At 41.5% G+C, this 20,919-nt stretch overlaps 1 protein-coding gene across 1 annotated transcript in view; it reads left to right on the forward strand.

Moving 5' to 3' along the window:
* Positions 1-20,919, forward strand: part of stx1a (syntaxin 1A (brain)) — a 46,563-nt gene that overhangs the window by 13,699 nt on the left and 11,945 nt on the right. The window contains exons 3-6 of the mRNA XM_079272622.1: positions 6,037-6,136; positions 16,336-16,410; positions 18,438-18,511; positions 18,829-18,937. Of these exons, the coding sequence (XP_079128748.1) occupies positions 6,037-6,136; positions 16,336-16,410; positions 18,438-18,511; positions 18,829-18,937 (358 nt within the window). The remainder of the gene's footprint in view (positions 1-6,036; positions 6,137-16,335; positions 16,411-18,437; positions 18,512-18,828; positions 18,938-20,919) is intronic.

Here is a 20,919-nt window from a genome sequence, read left to right on the forward strand (position 1 = left end):
CAAACAGCAGCCCGAATGTCCTGATCCAAATAAGTTGCACTCCAATGTGTGCTTGATGTTACTCGTCTCTACCTGACTACCTGAACAGGCTCCTTTCAATATCAACAGAATCAATCGCACAGAGTGCAACATAAAATCCGATTGCTAAGCCCTGAGGAATGCGTTTAAAGGTCCAGTGTAGTATTTAGGCAGATCTATTGGCATGTTGTTTTTGTTGCCTTAGAATGGGCCGTTTAAATACGGGCTCCTCCTCAAGGAGATCACTATGTTGCACCGCCATGTTTCTACAGTAGCCCAAAAGGGATAAGCCAAACACTGGCTTTAGATCGGTTCCTTGACATGTTTGCCTTGGTAGCTGTAGTTCTCCTACATGCTTGGCACACATGAGAAGTTTTAGTTAGTTGCAATCCACCGCCTCACCACTAGATGCCACTAAATGCTACACACTGCACCCGAGGGTCAATCCATCACATAGAGAGAGAAGCATGCTGTCAGACTTAACTTTCAGTTATATAGATATACTAACTAACGGATGCGTGCCTGGAAAACTGGGGCACCACGGAAGCGTTGTTGTTGTTTTTCATACTGTCTCCTTGGGGTACATTGATCCACAAATGCGCAATAGATCGCACATGTGTGGTAGTAGAACCTGTCTGGACTTGTCCGTGCGGTCACATCAAATTGACGGTCTGCAGACGTCCGCACAGAGCCTTATGCGTACACCCTCTGATGACAACATTTACGTTACATGGACCCCACGCTGAGCTGTAAACTGCTTCATGCTAGGTCAGAGGTCAAAGTCTGATAAAACCAAATGGACAACATCATCTACAAATGGAGGACATTCTCCAGGCCTTGGCTGCAACTTCATGTTTTGTCTATTAATATAGTAGAGATGACAAATTACATCCTTGACAGGTTGTACGTGCCTGACTTCATGTTAAAATGCAAACATTAAACTCTCTGAGTGTAGAGGAACAAATGTCTGCCAGCTTCCCTGCAACATATTTTATTAACAAACTAGTCCAGATCTAAAAACACTGCTTTTCAGTTCCTTTTTTTTTATGTACAGTATAACAAGAAGTACGTCTGCACGTGTGACTAACTCTCCTGAGTTTCAGGTCTGACAATCATCACGTGGTTTAACTATAAAATGTCTCCTAAAACACTGTAATTATGTGATGTTTTAGCTCTGAGGGAACACTGCAGTCATTTGTCTCCTCTCATCTCTGTTCTCCTGCTGCGCATTGCCTCTGGCAGACTGTCTGTAGCATCCTAGACACTGAAAGTTACATCTCTTTTTATGTCTGGAATTTCAAGTGAGAAAGTGAAGAAAGAGGAGTTTGAGTAAAATGTGGAGACAGCGGGATCCACAGAGAACAGTTTGAGGCTGAGCCAGAAGCCGGTGGGATGGTGAGAGAGAGATTTTGAAATGAGGGTGATGTGGAGAAGTTAGACAGCAAAACAAGAGAGGATGAACAGGTACATGTGCCAGAGAGAGATGCGAATAGCGAAGGGAGCAGATTAAGGGAGCAGAGGGAGAGAAGGAGTAATCGGGCTCTCGCCCTGACTGGGTGCATTAATTACAACATTAGTTAAAGCTTTCAATAGTGGCGAGACCACTGCTGCCTTCTGTCCTTTACTCACACCATAAACACCATAAACCCTCAGAGTGTGGATGTTGATTTTATAATTTGTTTGTGCACGTGTGTGTGTGTGTGTGTGTGTGTTTAAGTGGATGTAATTGCCTATATTGCAATCATAGGATAATGCTGCATTTTATTATTTTCAAAAACTTTCATGAACAACAACAATAATACATTTACCCCTTTAACAAGATCAGGAGCTTCATAGCTTATGCCTCGGTGTCAAAGAACACATTTTTTTAAATAAAATCCTGAAATATTCTGGTATACACGGATGAAAAAAAGAGCGCCACTTAAAACTGTAGAATGTGCTGCTTCCATGATCTGGTTTATATTACATGTCTTGTGCATTGTGGGCATCTTTGTATGCTTTACACAAGGATTAAAAAAAACAACAAAAAAAAAATGAAGTGTCTGCTTTTCTGCCATGCCGTTCAACAGCAGGTAGGACATCTGACATGGGCTGTTTACTGCTTACCACTGTGGCCTTCAGTGTGTAAGAACGAATCTGTGCCGTATGTTGTATGTTGACTTCACAGCTGTTTCAGAAGTCTGTGCATGCGTGTGTCTGCAGTAGTGATGCTAAGCTGAGGCTCCAATCGTTATGCGGTCATAAATGAAGCTGCACTGAGGAGGGTGTTAAAGTATTTATTGCATGTCAGCAACTAAAATGTCAGCTATGAAATATATATTATGTTGTTAAAACTACAATACAAGATTGAAGATTAACTTTTATTGGAAAGAATATTACAAATTTGTCCTTTACCCATTGATGTTTGTGATAAATAAGGGTACTTTTTATCGATTATTTTACAGCCGACGTCCACAACAATATGCATGCGCATGTGGCAACGGAAGTGCCGTTCAGCCCCAGCCATCCAGACGAGTTAACAAGCTTTAAACATTGAATTAAAACTGTTTACTGCATCAAAAATATCTGGTTGTTGCATGTTCGGTTGTCACAATCGATATTCCAACAGCGGACTCGAGTTCTACAGGTGTCAAGATTAGGACAGTTTTCAACAGCTGCCCTCACTACGTGCCACCACATGTGTTGACTGCTGCTGGACTCGCCATGTAACGCCTATTTTAAAACTCAATAAACTCAAAACTCTGAGTCTATGTGATGGTATTTGACGTTCTGTACATGACAACAGATAACGTAGTTGGAAGCACCTAGTGACGAGTTATGCTCGTAATGTCTTGCTGGTGTAACGTTACACGTAAGGTTTCGCCACCAAATTCCATATAAATATCTCTACCCGCTCACTAATAGCACACAGATCTGTAGTAGGTTGCACATGCGATCTTTGGTGGTTCATCAGTGCATAACTTCCGTTGCCAAAATGCGTGTGCACACAACGTACGTCACTATTGTTTACAAACTGCAAAAGGCTCTATAGAGATGTTACAGTTACAAAGTCCTGAAAAGAAAGACAACATTCAAGCTGTGAGACAAAAGTAAAATGCTTGTAAGAGTTAATGAAAGCCATTAAAAGATTTTCAGCCTTATTTTTCTGTATTTGTCATGACAATTCATGCCTCCACAATCCTTCACCAGATGATGCAAGAATGAAATGCGCAACAGCAAGACAGACCCGCTGGGGCCTTAAGCCCTCTAATCATTCTCCGTAGCAGAATTAGACTCTTACTTTGGTAAAAAATAAATAGATAGCAAAGTAGTGACATTATTAGAGACATTATTCTTTCTGAGCATTTGTAAGATTCCAGCAAATTACTTGGTGGAAGCAAGAGTATCAAGCTCATAAAGAATAGTTATAAAATAGGCGAGTGTTTGTGTGCTTCTTTATTTGTTTCTGCATGTCTGAAATAGTTTTTTCTCCCACACTAATAAAATGTGCCTGATGTCTTCTAAGACCTGAGGGATTGACTGTGACTCACTAACTCATGGTCTCTAAACCAAGACAGCTTAAAGTGGTTTCATCTTCTGCTCACTTACCATCTTCTGTCACTTCCTCCCCCCTGTTCCCGTCTTAATCTGACTTTTTAATTCTAATCTCTCCCCACCTGTTTCTCTTACATACATTTAACTCTGTACTCGCATCGATGTGCCTTCTGGTCTCTCCCCAGTGGTCTTCCGGAGCCAATTATGTTGTTATTTTTAAAAACGTAGCCAATCAGCAGCTAATTAAAGACCCAGGCTGAGAGCTCAAGAATATGGCTGGAGATACGGATGGAGCGCAGAGCTGTGAGGAGTGACAGTCAAATAACTTCGGACGTATCGTCGAGGAGGATGACGGGAGAACGGGCTGGCCTGAAGTGTAGCAGGTGTAGAGGCAGAGAGAGTGATGGCGGCTCGATGACAGACTGAGATTAAAGTAGACACTGATGAAGTCACTGACAGATGTGACCTGCTGCTCGTCCAGCTGTTACCTGCCAGTGGCAGCACAGCTGATGACGAGGCAGCAGGGAGGAATGTCTAACCTTTATTTCGGTGCAGATGATTTTTTGACCTCATTAGTTAGTCAGTTCATGTGTTGTTTTTTTCTGCAGAGTATGCATTTGATTTGTTTATTGATATAGGGACCACGTCAAGTAGCTGTTAGGAAGGATTTTGATGGAGATCCAGATGTCTGTTTTCTGTTGTTGGATGTTTTCTAATGGATGCTGATAATCCCAAATGTTTTTTTGTAAAATGATGACTTTTGCATACTTCTGGGCTCGGCTCTTTAGTTCCAATTAAGGTATCTCTTAATACTAAAGCACACAATGACTAAGTTTCCATTCATGTACTGTTTTGCACATTTTTCATTTGCATTAGAAAAGTTATATGGAAATGGCAAAAATTCGATAAAACTCCCGTGCTTTAAGTGTTTTTTGTCTGTGTCGAAAAAGAGTACCGGTATGTACAAATAAATAAATAAATAAATAATAATAATAAAATAGATTATGGAAAAGCCTTTGCCGAATAAATTCTGACGTAGCAAACATGTAACTCCCATTACTGATCTGCTGTTTCTGCTGTGGTCGTATTCTCGGATATTCCCATAACGTATGAATGCTTGTCTACGTCTCTAGACAACATGAAACATGGCCAATACTAGCTGATCTGAAAGAACAATTCAAATGAAACTGCTCTTGAAGACCTCTCTTCAAGAGCAGTTTACAAATCCTACTTCTGCTCTCTTTACTGGAGGATTACAGACATGAAGTGTAGCCTATACTGCCAACTTCTGACTAAACTATGCAGCTGAGCTTATTTACTCCAAACCAGTTGATGGAAATGCGCCTAATTTGCATTTATTTTTTGCAACATTTCAAAAGTGTGCTTAAAATTAGCTTGGCAATTGAATGGAAACACAGCTAATGATATTTAGGACAGCAGTGTACTTCCTATTGACATCAGTTTGAAGAAGACTCTTTCCTGTTTCTACATGAAAGTGTTCCTGTGCACAAAGTGAGGGCCATGAAGACATGGTTCTGTGATTTTGGTGGGAAAAAACATGACTTGACCTCAGCCCCATCCAACACCTCTAGGATGAACCGACTGTGAGCCAGATCTGATCGCTCTGCATCAGCGGTCAACCTCACTCATGTTTCTGTGACTGAGTGGGACAAAATCTCTTCAGCAGGCTCCAAAGTCCAATGGAAAGCCTTCCAGTAAGTGTGGAAGCTGTTATAGCAGCGGATTAATGCTCATGGTTTTTAAATGAGATGTTGAACAATCAAATATGGGTGTGATGTTTGGTTATCCACATGCTTTTTGCCATGTCGTGTAGCTGCATTATCATTTGGTGCTTTGTTCAGCTGCAATTGTCCAATGTGCAGCCTCATCTAAGCCCTGATTTCACATATTCACTCCTTCACGTCCTGAGCTGCATCACACGTTGTAAAGACTCAGGTGAGCGGTGTCTTTTGAGAACTGAGTCATTTTCACAGCACATAGTGATCCATCTCTCCTGCCAGGTGTTGTTGACTAAAATGACTCCCAAAGCATTTGTTCATTTAAATGAAGTGGACGTGGCTTTATTTGTATTCATTATTAATAGCAGCTGTGTTTCGATGAGGATGTATGGGTATGGTGATTTGCTAGATTTTAGTTTGAATACAGCCCTGTTAAGTGTTGGTCCACACATCATCTACATTAAAGATTGCTCCAGTGTTTCAAAACGTCACAGAGAAATGATGATGGAGCCCAGATAAAAATGAAAAACATTACATATCTGTGTTTTCTTTCACTTGAGCCTGCTTCCCTCTGCTTTCGTTCTGCTTGTAATACGATAATGACGTCTTTAGTTTGGTTTCTATCAACATCACTCAGGCTAATCACAGCTACTTCCTGTCTCAGCACTGAGGAGATCTAAAGTGCCTCTCTCTCTCTCTCTCTCTCTCTCTCTCTCTCTCTCTCTCTCTCTCTCTCTCTCGACAGGTGGAGGAGATCCGGGGTTTCATCGAGTCTCTGGCAGAGAAAGTTGAGGAGGTGAAAAGGAATCACAGCGCCATCCTCGCGTCCCCTAACCCGGATGAGAGTAAGGCTTTGTGTCTTTTTTGGTTCCTCTTGTTGACTCGTTATGACCTTCACATTCACCAGAAATATTTTAGACTGGTCTGCAGTCTTAGGTCAGTCTTGATTATTCTCATGCAGGTTAGACACATAGAGGTTCACAAAGACTGATTTAGACTGATTTTTGCTTGATCAGCCATGTTTTGTAGTTTAAAAAAAAGAAGTCTTAATTTACCCAGAATTCATAGCAAATTAGTTCTACTCAGACAGCTTTGTGCAACCGATTAATTTAGACGTCTAGTCTGAAGTCTGACTGCATGTTACCCAGTTGAAAACCTGTGAGAGATTTTAGAACAACATGCTGGACGGCGCTCTCCTCCACCATCATCAATACACCGAATGAGTTCATTTCATACAGAATTTAGTCCTTTATTGTGTACTACTCAACCAAAGAAGGTTACATTGTCACACTGACCCTTTTGTATACACTTATATTCTACTGCTCTTTAATGACAACACTTTAATAAGGCAGTGACTCAGTGACGCGTAAGAGAAGCTCTTAATGGAACGCAGAAAGGTAATAATTATCGGTACTGTTATCACCATTACAACTGCTGCGGTGGTCGATTCCACTGAACAAAAGAAAGGAAAATGACTCCATTGTCCATTTTTCTCCACTTTTCTGCTCCCTCTCTGTTTCTCTTTAGTCCTGTCTTTACCTCTTAGCCTGCTGTCAACACCATCTCTCTCTTTCTGTCTCTTCCCGTTACCGATTCCAACCACTCTCCTCTTTACATTTGTTCAGTCCGTGCCACAATCTGTCTTTGCTCCTCTCTCTCTACTCCCGCATCTCTGGCCCTTCACACCTCCTCCTCTCTCATTTATGTCAGGGCATCGAGGGGGGTGTTACTCACACTAGTAACACCCCCTAATCCCTTTTCCTCTCCCTGATTCCCACCTTCCCACCTACCTGAAATAGCATCGATCTGCTTGCAGCAGCAGGCATCAGATGAGCCTTTTAACTCGCCACGTTGTGCCGTTGACTCACAGAGCGGAGCAGCAACGAGGCGAGCTGCTGCATTTAAGATACGGATTCTTCCACAAGTTGTCTCCTTTGTGACGGAAATCAATGCTCAGTGTGTGTGTGTGTGTGTGTGTGCCTGATAAATGCACATCAGTAAGCAGCTGATGTAAATGTCAGGGTCGTTCATTACAGAGTTAGGTCAGTGGTTCTTCACTGTCTGCCTGTTGCATTGTGGCCACTGGAATGATCATCTGAATACCTTCATCGAGGACGCTCCTCTATCTCCTGAGCAGCGTTTAATGTCGTGGATGTGTGATTGCAACAAGTTCACTGTCCATGTACTTTTCCTGACAACATCCGCTACTGAGCATGATGAGTTTTTAGGCAATTCAAACTAGAGGAAAAGTCAGGAGGTCTGGATTCATCATCTGGGCACCCCGAATATCTGTACCAAACTCCATGGCAGTCCATCCGATAGTTGTCATAATGTGGCAAAGATTTCCGTGCGTCAGCCTCGTCTGAAGTGTGTCATCAAAACTAATTTCACGATGACATTTGAATGTGAAATCTAATGTGCTTTAAGAGCTACACTGACTCATTGTTGCATGGAAAATGTTGCTCATCCAAAAAGCGAGTGTGGTCTTTCATCATTTTTATGAATATTCTGTTTGTTCTATCGTGTTTTCACGCTTTGCTGGTATTCTTTATGATTCTCCCCTGTGGTGAGAGGAGGCTGTTCTGTTTCTGTTCCTCCCATTAAATCAAACTCCATCTCCTTCCTGTTGGTATGAGTCTCTTCGTCTGTTCACAAGTATTTTTCTCACCGTAGTTTCTCATCTAAGTGCTCCTCTCCTCACGCTTCCTCTGAAAATAGGCGCTGACACTTTGTGTGTGCGATACTGAGAGTGAGTCTTTCACAACTCAGCGTAACATTGTGCGGCGATAAACCTTCTGTTTCTGTCACGGTTTATCAGTTTCATAATCGCATCACATCTCCCCAGCCACCACCCACCTGGCCATCTATCTACACGACCCCGCCCCTCTCTCCCTCCCCCTCTGCTGGGGGAGCTCTGAGCTTTTGTGTTCGCTGACTGAGACGTTTCCTGTTGATCTCCGGGGGTTAACTCCAGCCCCAGAGCCCGTATTAAACACACGCACGCACAAATGCAGCTGCTGCTTCTATGTAATATTACCTTCGCCCCTGCATTACAGACTATCCCATATCACGGTTTACTCACTCCCCTAAGTGAAGCACAGCAAATTTACACCAGGGAATTGCAATATATGTTTTGTGTGTGAGTGTATCTGCTTGTTTTTACTCGCTATTTGTGTGATTGTAGGGGCTGTGCTCAGCATCTGTGTACAGGAGTAGGTTCAACAGTGATGATGGATTAGGTAATAGCCGTCAGGTCATAATGGGTATTGAACCTGTGTTCCTTCATGAGCAAATTCCTCTAATGCAGGAAGGGAAGACACAAATGCATTTTATATTTAGAAGCATGATTGAATTGACATTGCCCATGAAATAATTGCATGATTTGTTTTGTTTTCGAGTATTGTTTATAGGCGTAGTGCAGCGTCACGTTATTTTTGATTGATGAGACTGTACTTGATAGATTTCAGAATTAAAGGCCAAAAGTCCTGCAGGAGCATCAGTGGCCTTTAACGCTCAACTGTTCCTCAAAGAGTGCGAGGTTGATCTGAAATGAAATGCGACGTTTGGAAGTTTGATCTCTTTCAGTCATTGTTTTAAATGCTTGTGTATGTTTGTGTTTATATTGGTTTTATCTTTATCTCCACTCTTACAGAGAGTCATTTTACAAACTACAGGTTGTTATTCATCAGACGAAGCTGAACAATTCACACCTTCGGCCAGTTTTGGATTCTGTAACGTAATCTGGTTGATGGACCGTTGGAGGAAACCAAACCTGAGCAGTGATCATTGACGATTTATCCCAGTGCAATGAATGTGCCTCCCAGGTCTGTACATTAAGACCATTTGAGACAAGCAGCCTGGATTAATACCTTGCAGTGCTGTTTGCACTACTTAGAGGAAGCAAAAATCAATGCAAGACCACCTGAAAACCATCAGAGGGACTTAAGATTTGTGTTTTCCGTCAGCACTTCTGACTGCAGAGTGTTACTAGAAAATTAGTCCACAAATTACTGTAAACCAAGCAACTCATTTGCTTTTGTTTGTCAATTACTCGATTTTCACTTTGCAGTTTTATTCTGGACCTGTAGGAATACAAATGTTTTGTGAATTGGTTATCACTCAAACCAAGTCAAAGATGATAATAGGACCAGTTATATGTATTCTGGGTTTTGCTTTGTTGTTGAACTACCACCATTCCAATGAGAAATGTACTTAAACTTCTGGTTTAATAACGTGCAGATAATGTTATCTTTGACACTGATAGGAGTTTATTTAACATTTCTCAGTCTGTTTTTCCAACTACTTAGTGTTTACTCCCTCTGACATCTCCAGCCTCCAGTTTCTAAAGAGCATCTTTCCTCTCACTCTTTAAAGTCCTCAACTTGCAGCTCTGGAGATGCTTGTTTTAATTGCAGCCTGCGAGTGTTTCTATTTCTAGTATCTGTTTTTGGCTGAGTGTGCTCCCACCCTCGGAGTGCTGTTTGCCAAAGCTCCACCACCCTCAACCAAAATTTGAAAGTATTGTGTGCTGTAAGTTCCCCCAGCTCTCTGTCTTCCCTTTGTTTTCTTCTACCATCTTGTTTCTCGCTTTCTACCCTTTATCTCTCTTGATTTCTTCAATGTCCGAGCTGATATTACAGCCTTTAAAGGCACAGCTTCATCTTGTGGAATAATAATATCGCTCTTAAAGTGAGGTCAATACAATGTGGACGGTCAAAGCTAAGGCTAAGGACACACGTGCACATTTATGCACATAAAAGAGGTCAAAGCGAGTAAAATAAATCAGTTTAACAGACCTCTGTCCTCTTGAACCCTGAGCCAGTGGTCAGCGAGAGGCGTGTGGTGGTAATGCTCTGATCTAGATTGAAATGTCATGTGTTGAGGGGGACAGGGGGAGGTTTCAGAGTGACAGCAACACTCACTGTAATACTGTCTTGGAAGATGTTGCAGGAGACCGAGAGGTTGTCAGACAGGAGGATAGGAGGTTGTTAGCAGAGACTTAATCAGGTACAACATCCACATCTGCACTTGGGTGGTGCCCTTGCACCTTTAGATATTAGCCTGACTGTACTGAAAACATTCCTGATGAATGTGAGTGATCATCTTTACATGGCAAAGTTCCAACACCCGGTACTTTGTTTGACAGCAGATCAAGGTGTCAAACCTCAATACACATTAGTTTGTCCTGGTTTTTGAGAATAAGGGAAAGATATTATTTTAACTAAATGATATGTTTGTACCAAATACTGTTACATGAAAAAACAACCACGAAGAACATAAAAAAATTCAGAAGTTAAACTAATCTCGCAAAGTTTGTTAGGATAATAAGGGCTCCTTTGTCTTTGAAGTATCGGAGTGTACTTGTTTGCTTATTTGTATGTGTGTGTATATAAGGATTTAAAATAGTAACAGCAGTCATTCATCGTAGAAAAGCTGTGCAACAACCGGTCGGACTGGAAAGGTTGGGATGAGCAAGTACGGTAAGTTGTATCTATTAATGGTTAAACTTCATCTGTGCTGTCAGTTTGTCATTAGGCCTCTCTGAGTTCATCCTGTATTCCTGCAGTAAGGCAAAGATCAGTAATGTTTGAGGGATGAGCTCACATTCGGTCTCTCTGGAACATCAGATGACTGGACTCTAGACGATCAATAAGCGGCGCAAACACACAAAGGACAGGTGATATATTTACAGAGCGAGCAGGGGGAAGCAGAGATGGAGAAAAAGATAAATGGCTGCACGTTAGCGGTTAAAGTGGCAGCAATTGACTCTTGAGTGAGAGCGGAGGAAACAGAAGTGGCTTGGTGTCTTGTTAGTGTCATGGTACCCTGACATCAGACTGACACACACACACACACTTTGTCGATATATTTAAAAAAGTGGATAAATGCTGCTGCTGTAGAGCCGAAGGTGGTACAGCTGGATTGAAGCTTATAGAATTGGATATAAGACTCCCAGGATGTTCATCTTTTACTAAATCTCGGTATTATGCTACTAAGTGATGTAGGTACCATCCTGATCAGTAGACATGACGGCTGTCAGTATATTGCGAGTGAAATCGGATGTGGTGCGTTCGCAAAAGCTGTCATTGATGTCAAACACGTACCAGTATACTCGCTACAAGTTAGCATCTGTTTGGTTATTGGCGCCCGCCACACGAGATGTGATATTGAGCTTCAGGTGCACTGTTAGGTGTAGGATAAAGGAAAAGTTTGACATTTTGGGAAGTGTGCTTATTTGTTTTCTTCTCAAAAGATAGATGAGAGAAATAATACAACTCTAATGTCTGTATGCTAAATATGAAGCCAGCAGCTGTGCAACAGTCAGCCTGGTTCCGTTCAGAAGTCTGCACTATATCCATAGAAATGGCCGGCTTCTGAACTAATGTGTCTTTGACTGATATTGGGAAGTGTTGACCAGATCTGCTTCGTTTCTTTGCATTGTTTCAGTCATTCTGGTTTGATTTTGTCTGGGCAAACAAACATAATTTGGTTCCATACAACTGTGTGTTTGTGGATGCATATTCTACTATCCGTCCTAGTTTTGAGTCCATTTGAGGGCTTTTGTTGAATTCAAAGGATACGTCTGGTGTTCTATAGTTTTCATATAAACAAACGTCTGTCTGTGGTTCTTAACCGCGAGCTATTAGGTTTAGAAAAGTGTCACAAAGATCGTTCACCTCAAACAATGATTTGAAGACGATGGGGAATGTTCCTTAAAAACAGATTTATTACATTTTGATAAACATCCTGGAACGCCATTCATGTCTTCCTGCCTCGCAGCGTCTCTTTTCCTCCGCCACATTGAAACAATCGAACGCTGGCGAGAGGACCGACTGCACACATCGCCATAGCAACACAGTCTTTATGATGGCAACAAGCGTGACCTGAAAAATTTCCTTTGAGAGCGTCTGGGAGAGGGATAGTGTGAAGCCACAGCTCAATTGACTCCTCAGTTTTGCCCTCCAATTTGCTTCTCTCTCTCTTCTCCCTCTACTCGATCACCGGTGTCAGAGACGGCCAATAATGAGGCTGAGTAGACACGCATACCAAACACACGCACACGGCCTAAAGCTAAGCTCTGCTTTTACGTCGTTATCACTGTTGTGCCGGTGCAGCTGACCTCATCGAGCAGGTTACTATGGTTACACAGAGACACTGCTCCGTAACCCTTAAACCTCGACGTGTTCCTGAAGTTGTGCACAAGTGGACACAAAGATGAATATTTAAAGCAGTGTTAGGGGGGAAATCCAGAAGTTAAAAGTGCCTTCCTTTTTTATTTCCAGAGAAGTAAGTAACCCTCGTTTGTACTAAAAGTAAACAGATTACAGTGCAGCTGCATTCCTAAACGGGTAATGTGTGATTTATAAGTGATTACGCCGATGAGGTAACGCTTTCTCTGCACGCACACACACACACCACAGAGCACTGCTTGTTCATTTTGCCCTGAGGGCCTCGGCTCCACCTCTTCAGCTTGATCTCTGATTTAACATCACTGTATACGACGCCATACATTCTGCCATTGGCAGAAAAATGATTTTAATGTGTTTAGAGATGTGCACAATAAACCAGAAGGGGACCCACTCAGAAAAACGGGCAGTAAAAAAACTCAAGAGGGTATCTTTAAGAAACATCGATAACATCCAGCCTGGGCTTCCTTGTGGCCGAGAGATTTGACATGCTGATGCATGTAATTGATAATTCCTTGGTTTGAGTTGCCTGTAATCCCTTAATCTTTCTGTCAGAAAGCCCTTTCTAGCAGAAAGATTTAGGAGTAGTAGTAGTAGTAGTAGTATAAAGAGTGACGAAGTATGTTTGGGGAGTAGGTTATGGTGGATGAATGACTCATATGAGGACTTATACTCTGAGACCTGTTAGAAGCCTATATTTACATTTGATTGATTTATTATTTTCTGTTTTTAGTCGCATTGTTGACTCTGACACCTGGGTCCTTATAGCATCTTCTGAAAAAGATAAAACATGCTGGTGCGGTCTCATTGGAAGGCGCATTTTAATTGTCAATTAACGACCAGTTCTCATTATCAACTCGTTACATACGCACGTCACAATTTTAACGTTGTTAAGCAAAAGATCATAGTTTGGGTTAAAATAAGTTGCGTACGTAGTCGATGTAAAGAAGTTTAGCAGGGAGACCTTTTCAGAGAATGTCTCCCTGCTAGTGTTTGTTATAAGCTGCTGATTAGGATTCATATGACATGTTATTCAGTGTGAATAAAATGATGCCAGATTATAAAAGTGGATCCTCCACTTCATACTGTCGGTTTGTGTTTAGGTGTTTTCAGCCATGTGGGCTGCTTTTAATGGTCAAAGAGTGATATCTCAAACTGCCATGAAGAGCGTTGATACAATGAAGATTTGCAAAGCAGCCATGGAGAAGGAAACAATATGATGATCTCATAATTTTGAAGCTGATTTCGTACATGTATGCACATTGTTTTTAAATTGAACATCTACCAGTGATTTAAGTCTTCCCCGAACTGTGCAATCAGATTATCCACTGAGGCTCTGTCTGTAATTGGATGCAGATGTTTGCGATGGGTTTCAGTTTAGTACTCTACCCCCGTCTCTTATTCATGTTTGGGATTTCTGCAGCTTTGAAGAAGCAGGTATCGTTCAGAAACAAACTCATTGTAGAGAAGTGCTGCAGGCAGTTCGGTTTGGTTGAGTGGTCGGACTTGAGTCATTTTTATGGACCATCTTTGATGTCTGCTGGCTTCCAGGGCTTGTTAACATATGGAGATTTGGTTCTGTTATGGCATTAAGATGATGAATGACTATCTCACTGCATTCAATGTGCTAAAAATGGCAATTAATGCTCCAGGGTAGGTGTGAAAGAGAGAGAGAGTGTGAAAGCCATTCTGTTTTCTCTTTTTCTCTTCTTTGTTCTTTTCTCGATCCAGATTTTTTTTGCTCCTCTAAAAACTAAATTGATAACAACACCATACTTTAACCCCACTAGTTATAGCATTTGTAAGCAATACATAAACCTTTAATAAATTATGTATAACTCACGATATCATCATTGTACACAGGTATATATCTGCTCCTGTGGGCACCCTGAACTTATGTAGGGTATTAATTACTACATAGGAATACGCAGTTGTAATAATATAAAATATATCTTCATAGGAAAGGTTTTATAGTAATTATGGACACTTAAAATATCCTTATCTGTTCATAATTTGTTCAGAAGTGACAACGGGTGAAGTAGCTTGTAGGATGAAATGGGACACACCACCCGTTTGGTCTGTCTACATTTTGAGGGGATGAAATCAACGAGGAAGGCGGTTTTAAAGTCGTGAGGAAAGCACAAAGACAAAAGTAATCAGAATCTATTTCCCATCTGTTCTATTTTATATAGTTACAACAGAAGATCTTTCATTGATGTTTGAGATAAGACTTAATTAATCGAGGGGGTTTACTGCAAATTAGCCTGACCTACAACTTTAGATAAAATGAGTTTTCAGTGCCATCCCCCCATGTGTAATAATCTGAAGTGTGAATTATGAAACGGTTGGTTTGGCTGTAGCTGAAATGAGCGACAGAAGGGAGAAAAGATTAAAAGGAAACTTCAGTTTGTCATTCGCAACATGGTGACGTGACGTCACTCCAGCCATCCGTCAGTGCTGCTGCCTTTTGAAGCTTGCACTGATGAGAAGAGCTGTCTATATATGCGCTGATGTGGAAAATACGAGTGTTTGTGATAAACAACCACTGATCAAAAAACGAAAAGCCCCAAGTAGCGCCACTGCTGTGACATTTACATTTGAAGTAAAAAATAAAAAAAGGTTATTATGTAACAGCTTTTTCACATAATTTGGCTAAACCGTGCTTAACAAGCTCAGCAAAGAAACGCTAAATAAATCGTGCAACACCGGGCTGAAGCTAAATAAAGGCGTCAGTATGCTTCAAACGACAGCGTCTGAAAGACCATCCTCCCATCTTGATCGCCCATCCCATCGTTGCAGTTATCAAGTCTCTCTCTTTCTCTCTCTCTCGCTCTCTCTCTCTCGCTCTCGCTCTCTCTCTCTCTCTCTCTCTCTCTCTCGCTCTCGCTCATGCCTCTCAATGACAACAGGAGTTTTAGTTAGTGTAGTCGTTGGCTATAAGCTATAAGCACTTTTGCCTTCAGATGTGTTTGGAGGCGTGGACACATGTCTGTGCTTTATTGCACAACAGACAAATCAATTCATCAGTAGTCATGTCAAAAGTCTGTTTCTGCTCTATAGTGTGTATTTTTAGCAAACTGTAGAGTTGTTGTGTTCAGGGACTCTCTTGTTCATTTGTGCATTCTGGACAAAAACAGTTTCCATTTGGAAAACTGTCAGTAGTTCATGCCGGAGGGAGTTTGATGATTCGATTGGTCATCATTGAAATCTGACAACTCCACCCCCTGCTGGTAACAATACGTTCATCCTGTTGTTGTCCAGATTGTGATTTCATTTGTTTCTCTGGTCACCAAAATAGCAAATCTTACTTGTCGGCACCCACACGTCCATCAACCCAAATGAGTTTCATCTTCACGCCTCCACAGTACAGTGTGTATGTTTGAGGGTGTGGGCCTGGATGGAAAAGAGGACAGCGGACTGTAGAGGGAAGTGAAGGACGCTGTGTAACAGAGCACGAGGAAGGATAACATCAGAACCGTTTAATTGCCAAAGTATGTTGCACATATAAGGGATTTGACTCGGTGGAAGGTGCATAACATTCAACAATCAGCACAGTGCAAAATACAAGACATGATTTAAAAATAGAAACATGTTGAAATTTACAATAAAATATGGTAAACAAACAAATAAGAGTATATTAAAAACAAGTACACTATTAAATAGGATGTGCTGCTGTGGACTGAAGCTGATGAATTGTTTGTCCCTGTTGGGAATGACATTTGGAGTCATTTCATTTGTGTGTCAGTATTGATTCTGTCTCTGGGAAAGTGTCTGGTTTATGTGAGCAGGTGAGTTAAGTCCACTAATCTCTTTTCTCCTCTTTACTTTTCTTCTCGTGTCTCCTCTTCTTTCCTCAGAAACTAAGGCTGAGCTGGAGGATCTTATGGCAGACATCAAGAAGTTGGCCAACAAAATACGCTCCAAATTAAAGAGTGAGTATAATTATTCTATTTTCTCCTGCTAGAGCAGCAGCTAATGATTATTTTCTGTGCCAGTGAGACCCTTTCGCGTTTTTGTGTTCAAATAATTACATGTTTAGTACACGAAATGTCAAATTGCCACGAGTTTCAAGAACTGATGAGCAGCCAAAAATATGAAAATATTCTTTGCGTTTGAAGTTGCAACTACCAAATATTTGCTAATTTTACATAATTGATTCTTGTACAATTAGTCATTTTGTGCTCTTTCAGTTCCAGCTTTAACCTATAACAATACGTCATCGTTTATTTATTTCCATCACCAGTGTGTGCAGAAGTTTGTCTTTTCTGTGATGTGACAGCCAGGGTGCTTCCTCTGGAGAGGGGAGACGGTACCAAGTGAGACATGAAGAGAGAGACCTGTATAGAATTTGGCAGCTAACAGATGAACTCAGTTTGCACTCCGAGGGTCTGTGCTGCAGTGAGCAAAGTCATTAGTGTCACTCACAACAGAGGAGGTGCCTGCGATTCATTTGCATGAGCACATACACGTTTTATTCACACGTGTGCACACAAACTGACTAATATTACAGAAACGTACTGGAGCGAATTTCCTCTGGTGGCAGCTTTTTCATGTCTCTTTCTCCTTTTTCACACACACACACAGACACAGACACACACACACACACACACACACAGTGTCGTGTGCACATATATGGACACTGATGCACACAAGTGCTATCAGGCACAACCGGCTCTGCATCACAAGCCTCTCACGGTGTCTCTCCAGTCCAAGTCAGTTGTTGACACAGGATGCCTGTGTGTAAGTGTGTGTGCCTGCTGTGTGTTTGTTTGTGCGTTTGCGTTTATGTGTTGGGTTGGTCAGCACGTGACCTCATCTTTGTCGAACTGCATTCTGGGAAAGGTCATCAAGAAGGACTGACATCATTTGCTCTATTCATTTGGTTCACAAAAATAATTCCGAATCAATCTAATGGATTCAGTGAGTTCATTTCTTTAAGGACAGAAGACAAGTGATTCCTACGGGGATCTTTGTCGATTTTGGAATATCTAAATTAATATATCTTTAGCAAACACAAACATTTTGGCCGAAACCTGTCTTAATTGAACCCTCTGAACTGCACAAACGTACATACACAAGTAATTGCTGAGTAAGTGTAAGTTTCAGACGTGATCATCAGTTTAATCAAAACCCCAAAACAGCTACATATGGCTCGTTGTTTAGCTCCATTTGTGGGAAAACTTTCAGGCACAGAAAAGTCGTCACCTGTTAAAAATTCAAGACATTTGGTCAACATAAAAGTTCTCTGAAATACCTCATGAACGGATCTGTTCTGACGAGTTGCCCTTTTTATATATTTCATATATAATATATAAATGTATATTACCATACAGAGTCTATATAGAGCCTGCTTCGCCTTATGTTATGTTTAAGTATCAGATTCTTCAGACATTACATGCATCACAAATTACCATATTCTTGAATTTGAAATTGCTTATTTTAACTGTATGAGTGAACGTGTTTACTCTGTTGGCTATAGCTGTAAAAACAGGGAGGCAATTAGTTTCTCTGTGGTTGTCAAGGTGGACGATCTGTCTCTCTGTGCGTCCAACGCTTTCACAGCAATATATCTTGACAGCTGCTGGCCAGAGTACCATGCAAACAAACGTGGATTCTAATGATCTCCTGATCTTTCTTCTTACACCACCCTCAGGTCAAAATGTTGATGTATCCATTTGGCAGATGGCCATGAGGTTTTCTGAGCACATTTCTGCCCTCATGAATACAATCCTTTTTGATTTTCTGACCTCTGGTGCAAGCGGGCTATCCTCCGATTCACACGTTCAGCCCCACTAACGCTAAGTAGTGTCAGTACGTTGGTTTTTTCATCCAACACTTTTCTCTTGTGTAGTGTAGGGAACTTCTAGAGGCAGTCAGCAACACTCTAGTTTTTATATTTGTTTTGTTTTGATGATTTTCAAGAGGAGCATTTGGATGTCCATTTTGTGTATCTTTCCAGGTATCCAGCAATCCATTGAGCAAGAAGAAAGCCAGAACAAGTCATCAGCTGACCTGCGGATACGCAAGACACAGGTATAGTTCAGTTAAACTTTACTAAGATAGACTGTTTTATAAAAATGTAATTCTTATATTTTACTTGCCACTACAACCTGCAGCTCCTCCATTTCCTCTGTGCAGAGCGTTGTGGGCCAATTGTATCCATCAATTTTATTACTTTTTCAGTGGGAGCACACTCAAAACATACTCAGTTAGTTTGTATGGAATGTGAACACAGCTCCACCGACAGTGATGTCAATGAACACTTGCACCTGCTCACCTCCTGTTCATTTACAATTCCAATTGCTGATTAAGTCTGTGTCTACTGCTGTTGTTCCTCGCTGTGTCTCTAGCACTCCACGCTGTCCCGTAAGTTTGTCGAGGTGATGTCGGAATACAACACCACCCAGTCGGACTACAGGGAGCGCTGCAAGGGACGCATTCAGAGACAGCTGGAGATCAGTGAGTAGACCCGGGAGACGAAACCTCCCACCACACTTCATGCTGACTGCACAGACGTTAACACTGTATAAATTACAGTAACACATCTGCATCTCTTCCCAGCCTTAGTGTTTGGTTGTTGTGTGCAGATTTCTAGTTGGTTTTCTTTGCATTATTTTACCAACTACATACCTTCCATAAAAGGGTAACTGGCAGATACTTTTAGTAAGCTTTAGTAAGTTCTGTCCAAAACAGCTGTTTGTGATTTCTGAACTGTGACTCTACACCTGCACAGTATTGTCATCGTCCCTTTTTACAAGAGCATTACTATGTCTACGTACTCGTATGGAAGTGTGACGTAAAGACTGCTATGTATCTGATATGTATGATTTCTGTATTCGCTTCTTATACTCGTCCATTTCAGAATTATAGACATGCCTGCAGCGTTGCATTGATTTCATTTTGACAAAATCTGTGAAATTCATGAGAAGTCCTATGATCGCTGAAGCAGGCCCTTCACTCGTTTCAGCCTTTGCTTTGCAGGAGAAAACTTTGTCAGCACAACATCCTGCTGGTATCAGCTTCCCATGCGCTGTCTTGATTTACAGTCATGGGTCTTTTTGACAAACTGTTTTTTCTTTGTGTAATAGTTAAAGTAACTAGAAATGATTTGACACCCATCAACATGCACTCTACTGGGTTGACAGGCAGTTTTATAGAACCACATTGTTAATTATGCAAATATATTAAGTGCGTTATTTTTCTCCTGCATTTCTATTATTCACTGTTTGTTATTGATGAAGAAAAGAGGCTTTAACATGGGCAGTAAAGATTATTTACCGCCGTCAGCCCTAAGCTGACTTGCTCTGTTTATACACTTCGACCCGAGGGGAATTTTGTCTGGCACGCAGGTAAAGCACAGAACATAGACTTGAACAACAAAAAAATAATAAATGCATCATACATGCAAATATGTTAAAACAAATGCTAAAAACCCTCCACACATTTACATTTACATAAAACAATGACCATCAGTGACAGCATAACATAAAACCTGGAGTACATCCAACCATTATCATCCCCATCAATCATCTATGGCAAAATAGAGAAATGTCAGTTTATCTAATTCATACAGTGTTGTATTTTGAACGTGTCTGGTGTAGTAGCAAAACAACCACTCTCACACTACAAACACAAACATCACCAACACCTACACCCATATAGTACATGCACGTGCCAGGTTGCTCCATCTGCGATGTGAGCTCCTCACTCTGGTGTCACACTGTATGCTGTATGATTTGACAGGTATGAGCTGCAGGCCCCGGGCTCCTGGACCAGACAATGCCACACCTTGCCAGCTTGCCCCTAATGGTCATCGTGATACAGTCACCCTGCACACAAATGCCCACACAAGCAAGCAGAGAAAAACACTGACTCCTTTAGGGGTAATAGCAGAGGAGAGCAGGCGCAGTTATGCTGCAGGACACTTGGCACAGACGTAATTTCCTCTTGCCATCTGTCAGACACATGCAGCAGGTCTGTATGCGTGAGCACCGCCCAGTATACACGGCACGTGGCCCAATCAAATTAACGGCAGTGACCACACACGGTACCTTCTGGGGTTAATAAAAGGTTAGACACATCCATCCTTGATGAATAACAACACACACACACCTGACTTCCTTTTTCATAAAGCTCCTCCAGACTCGTTTTGATTTGATTTTTCAGCTGGTGGAGGCCGTAGCTGATATCACCTGTCGTTAAGGAAGGGATTAGACATGCAGGGAGAGTACGGAGATGGAGTAAGAGCACAGACGAGGGGGTAAATTACAAGTACGAGGCAAAAAAGGTTTTGTAGGAAACAAAATCGTAAGTCTCCAGTAAAGCTTTTCCCTTCAGAATACATCTGTCCTTATATTGATCGAACATCATTTAATTCCTTTAGGGTTATGTGAAAAGAGAGCTGTGTTTGTGTTGTGCCAACCCCTTTGACTTGTTTGCGT

This window comes from Melanostigma gelatinosum, assembly GCF_949748355.1.
Source record: "Melanostigma gelatinosum genome assembly, chromosome: 7".
Taxonomy (NCBI): Eukaryota; Metazoa; Chordata; class Actinopteri; order Perciformes; family Zoarcidae; genus Melanostigma; species Melanostigma gelatinosum.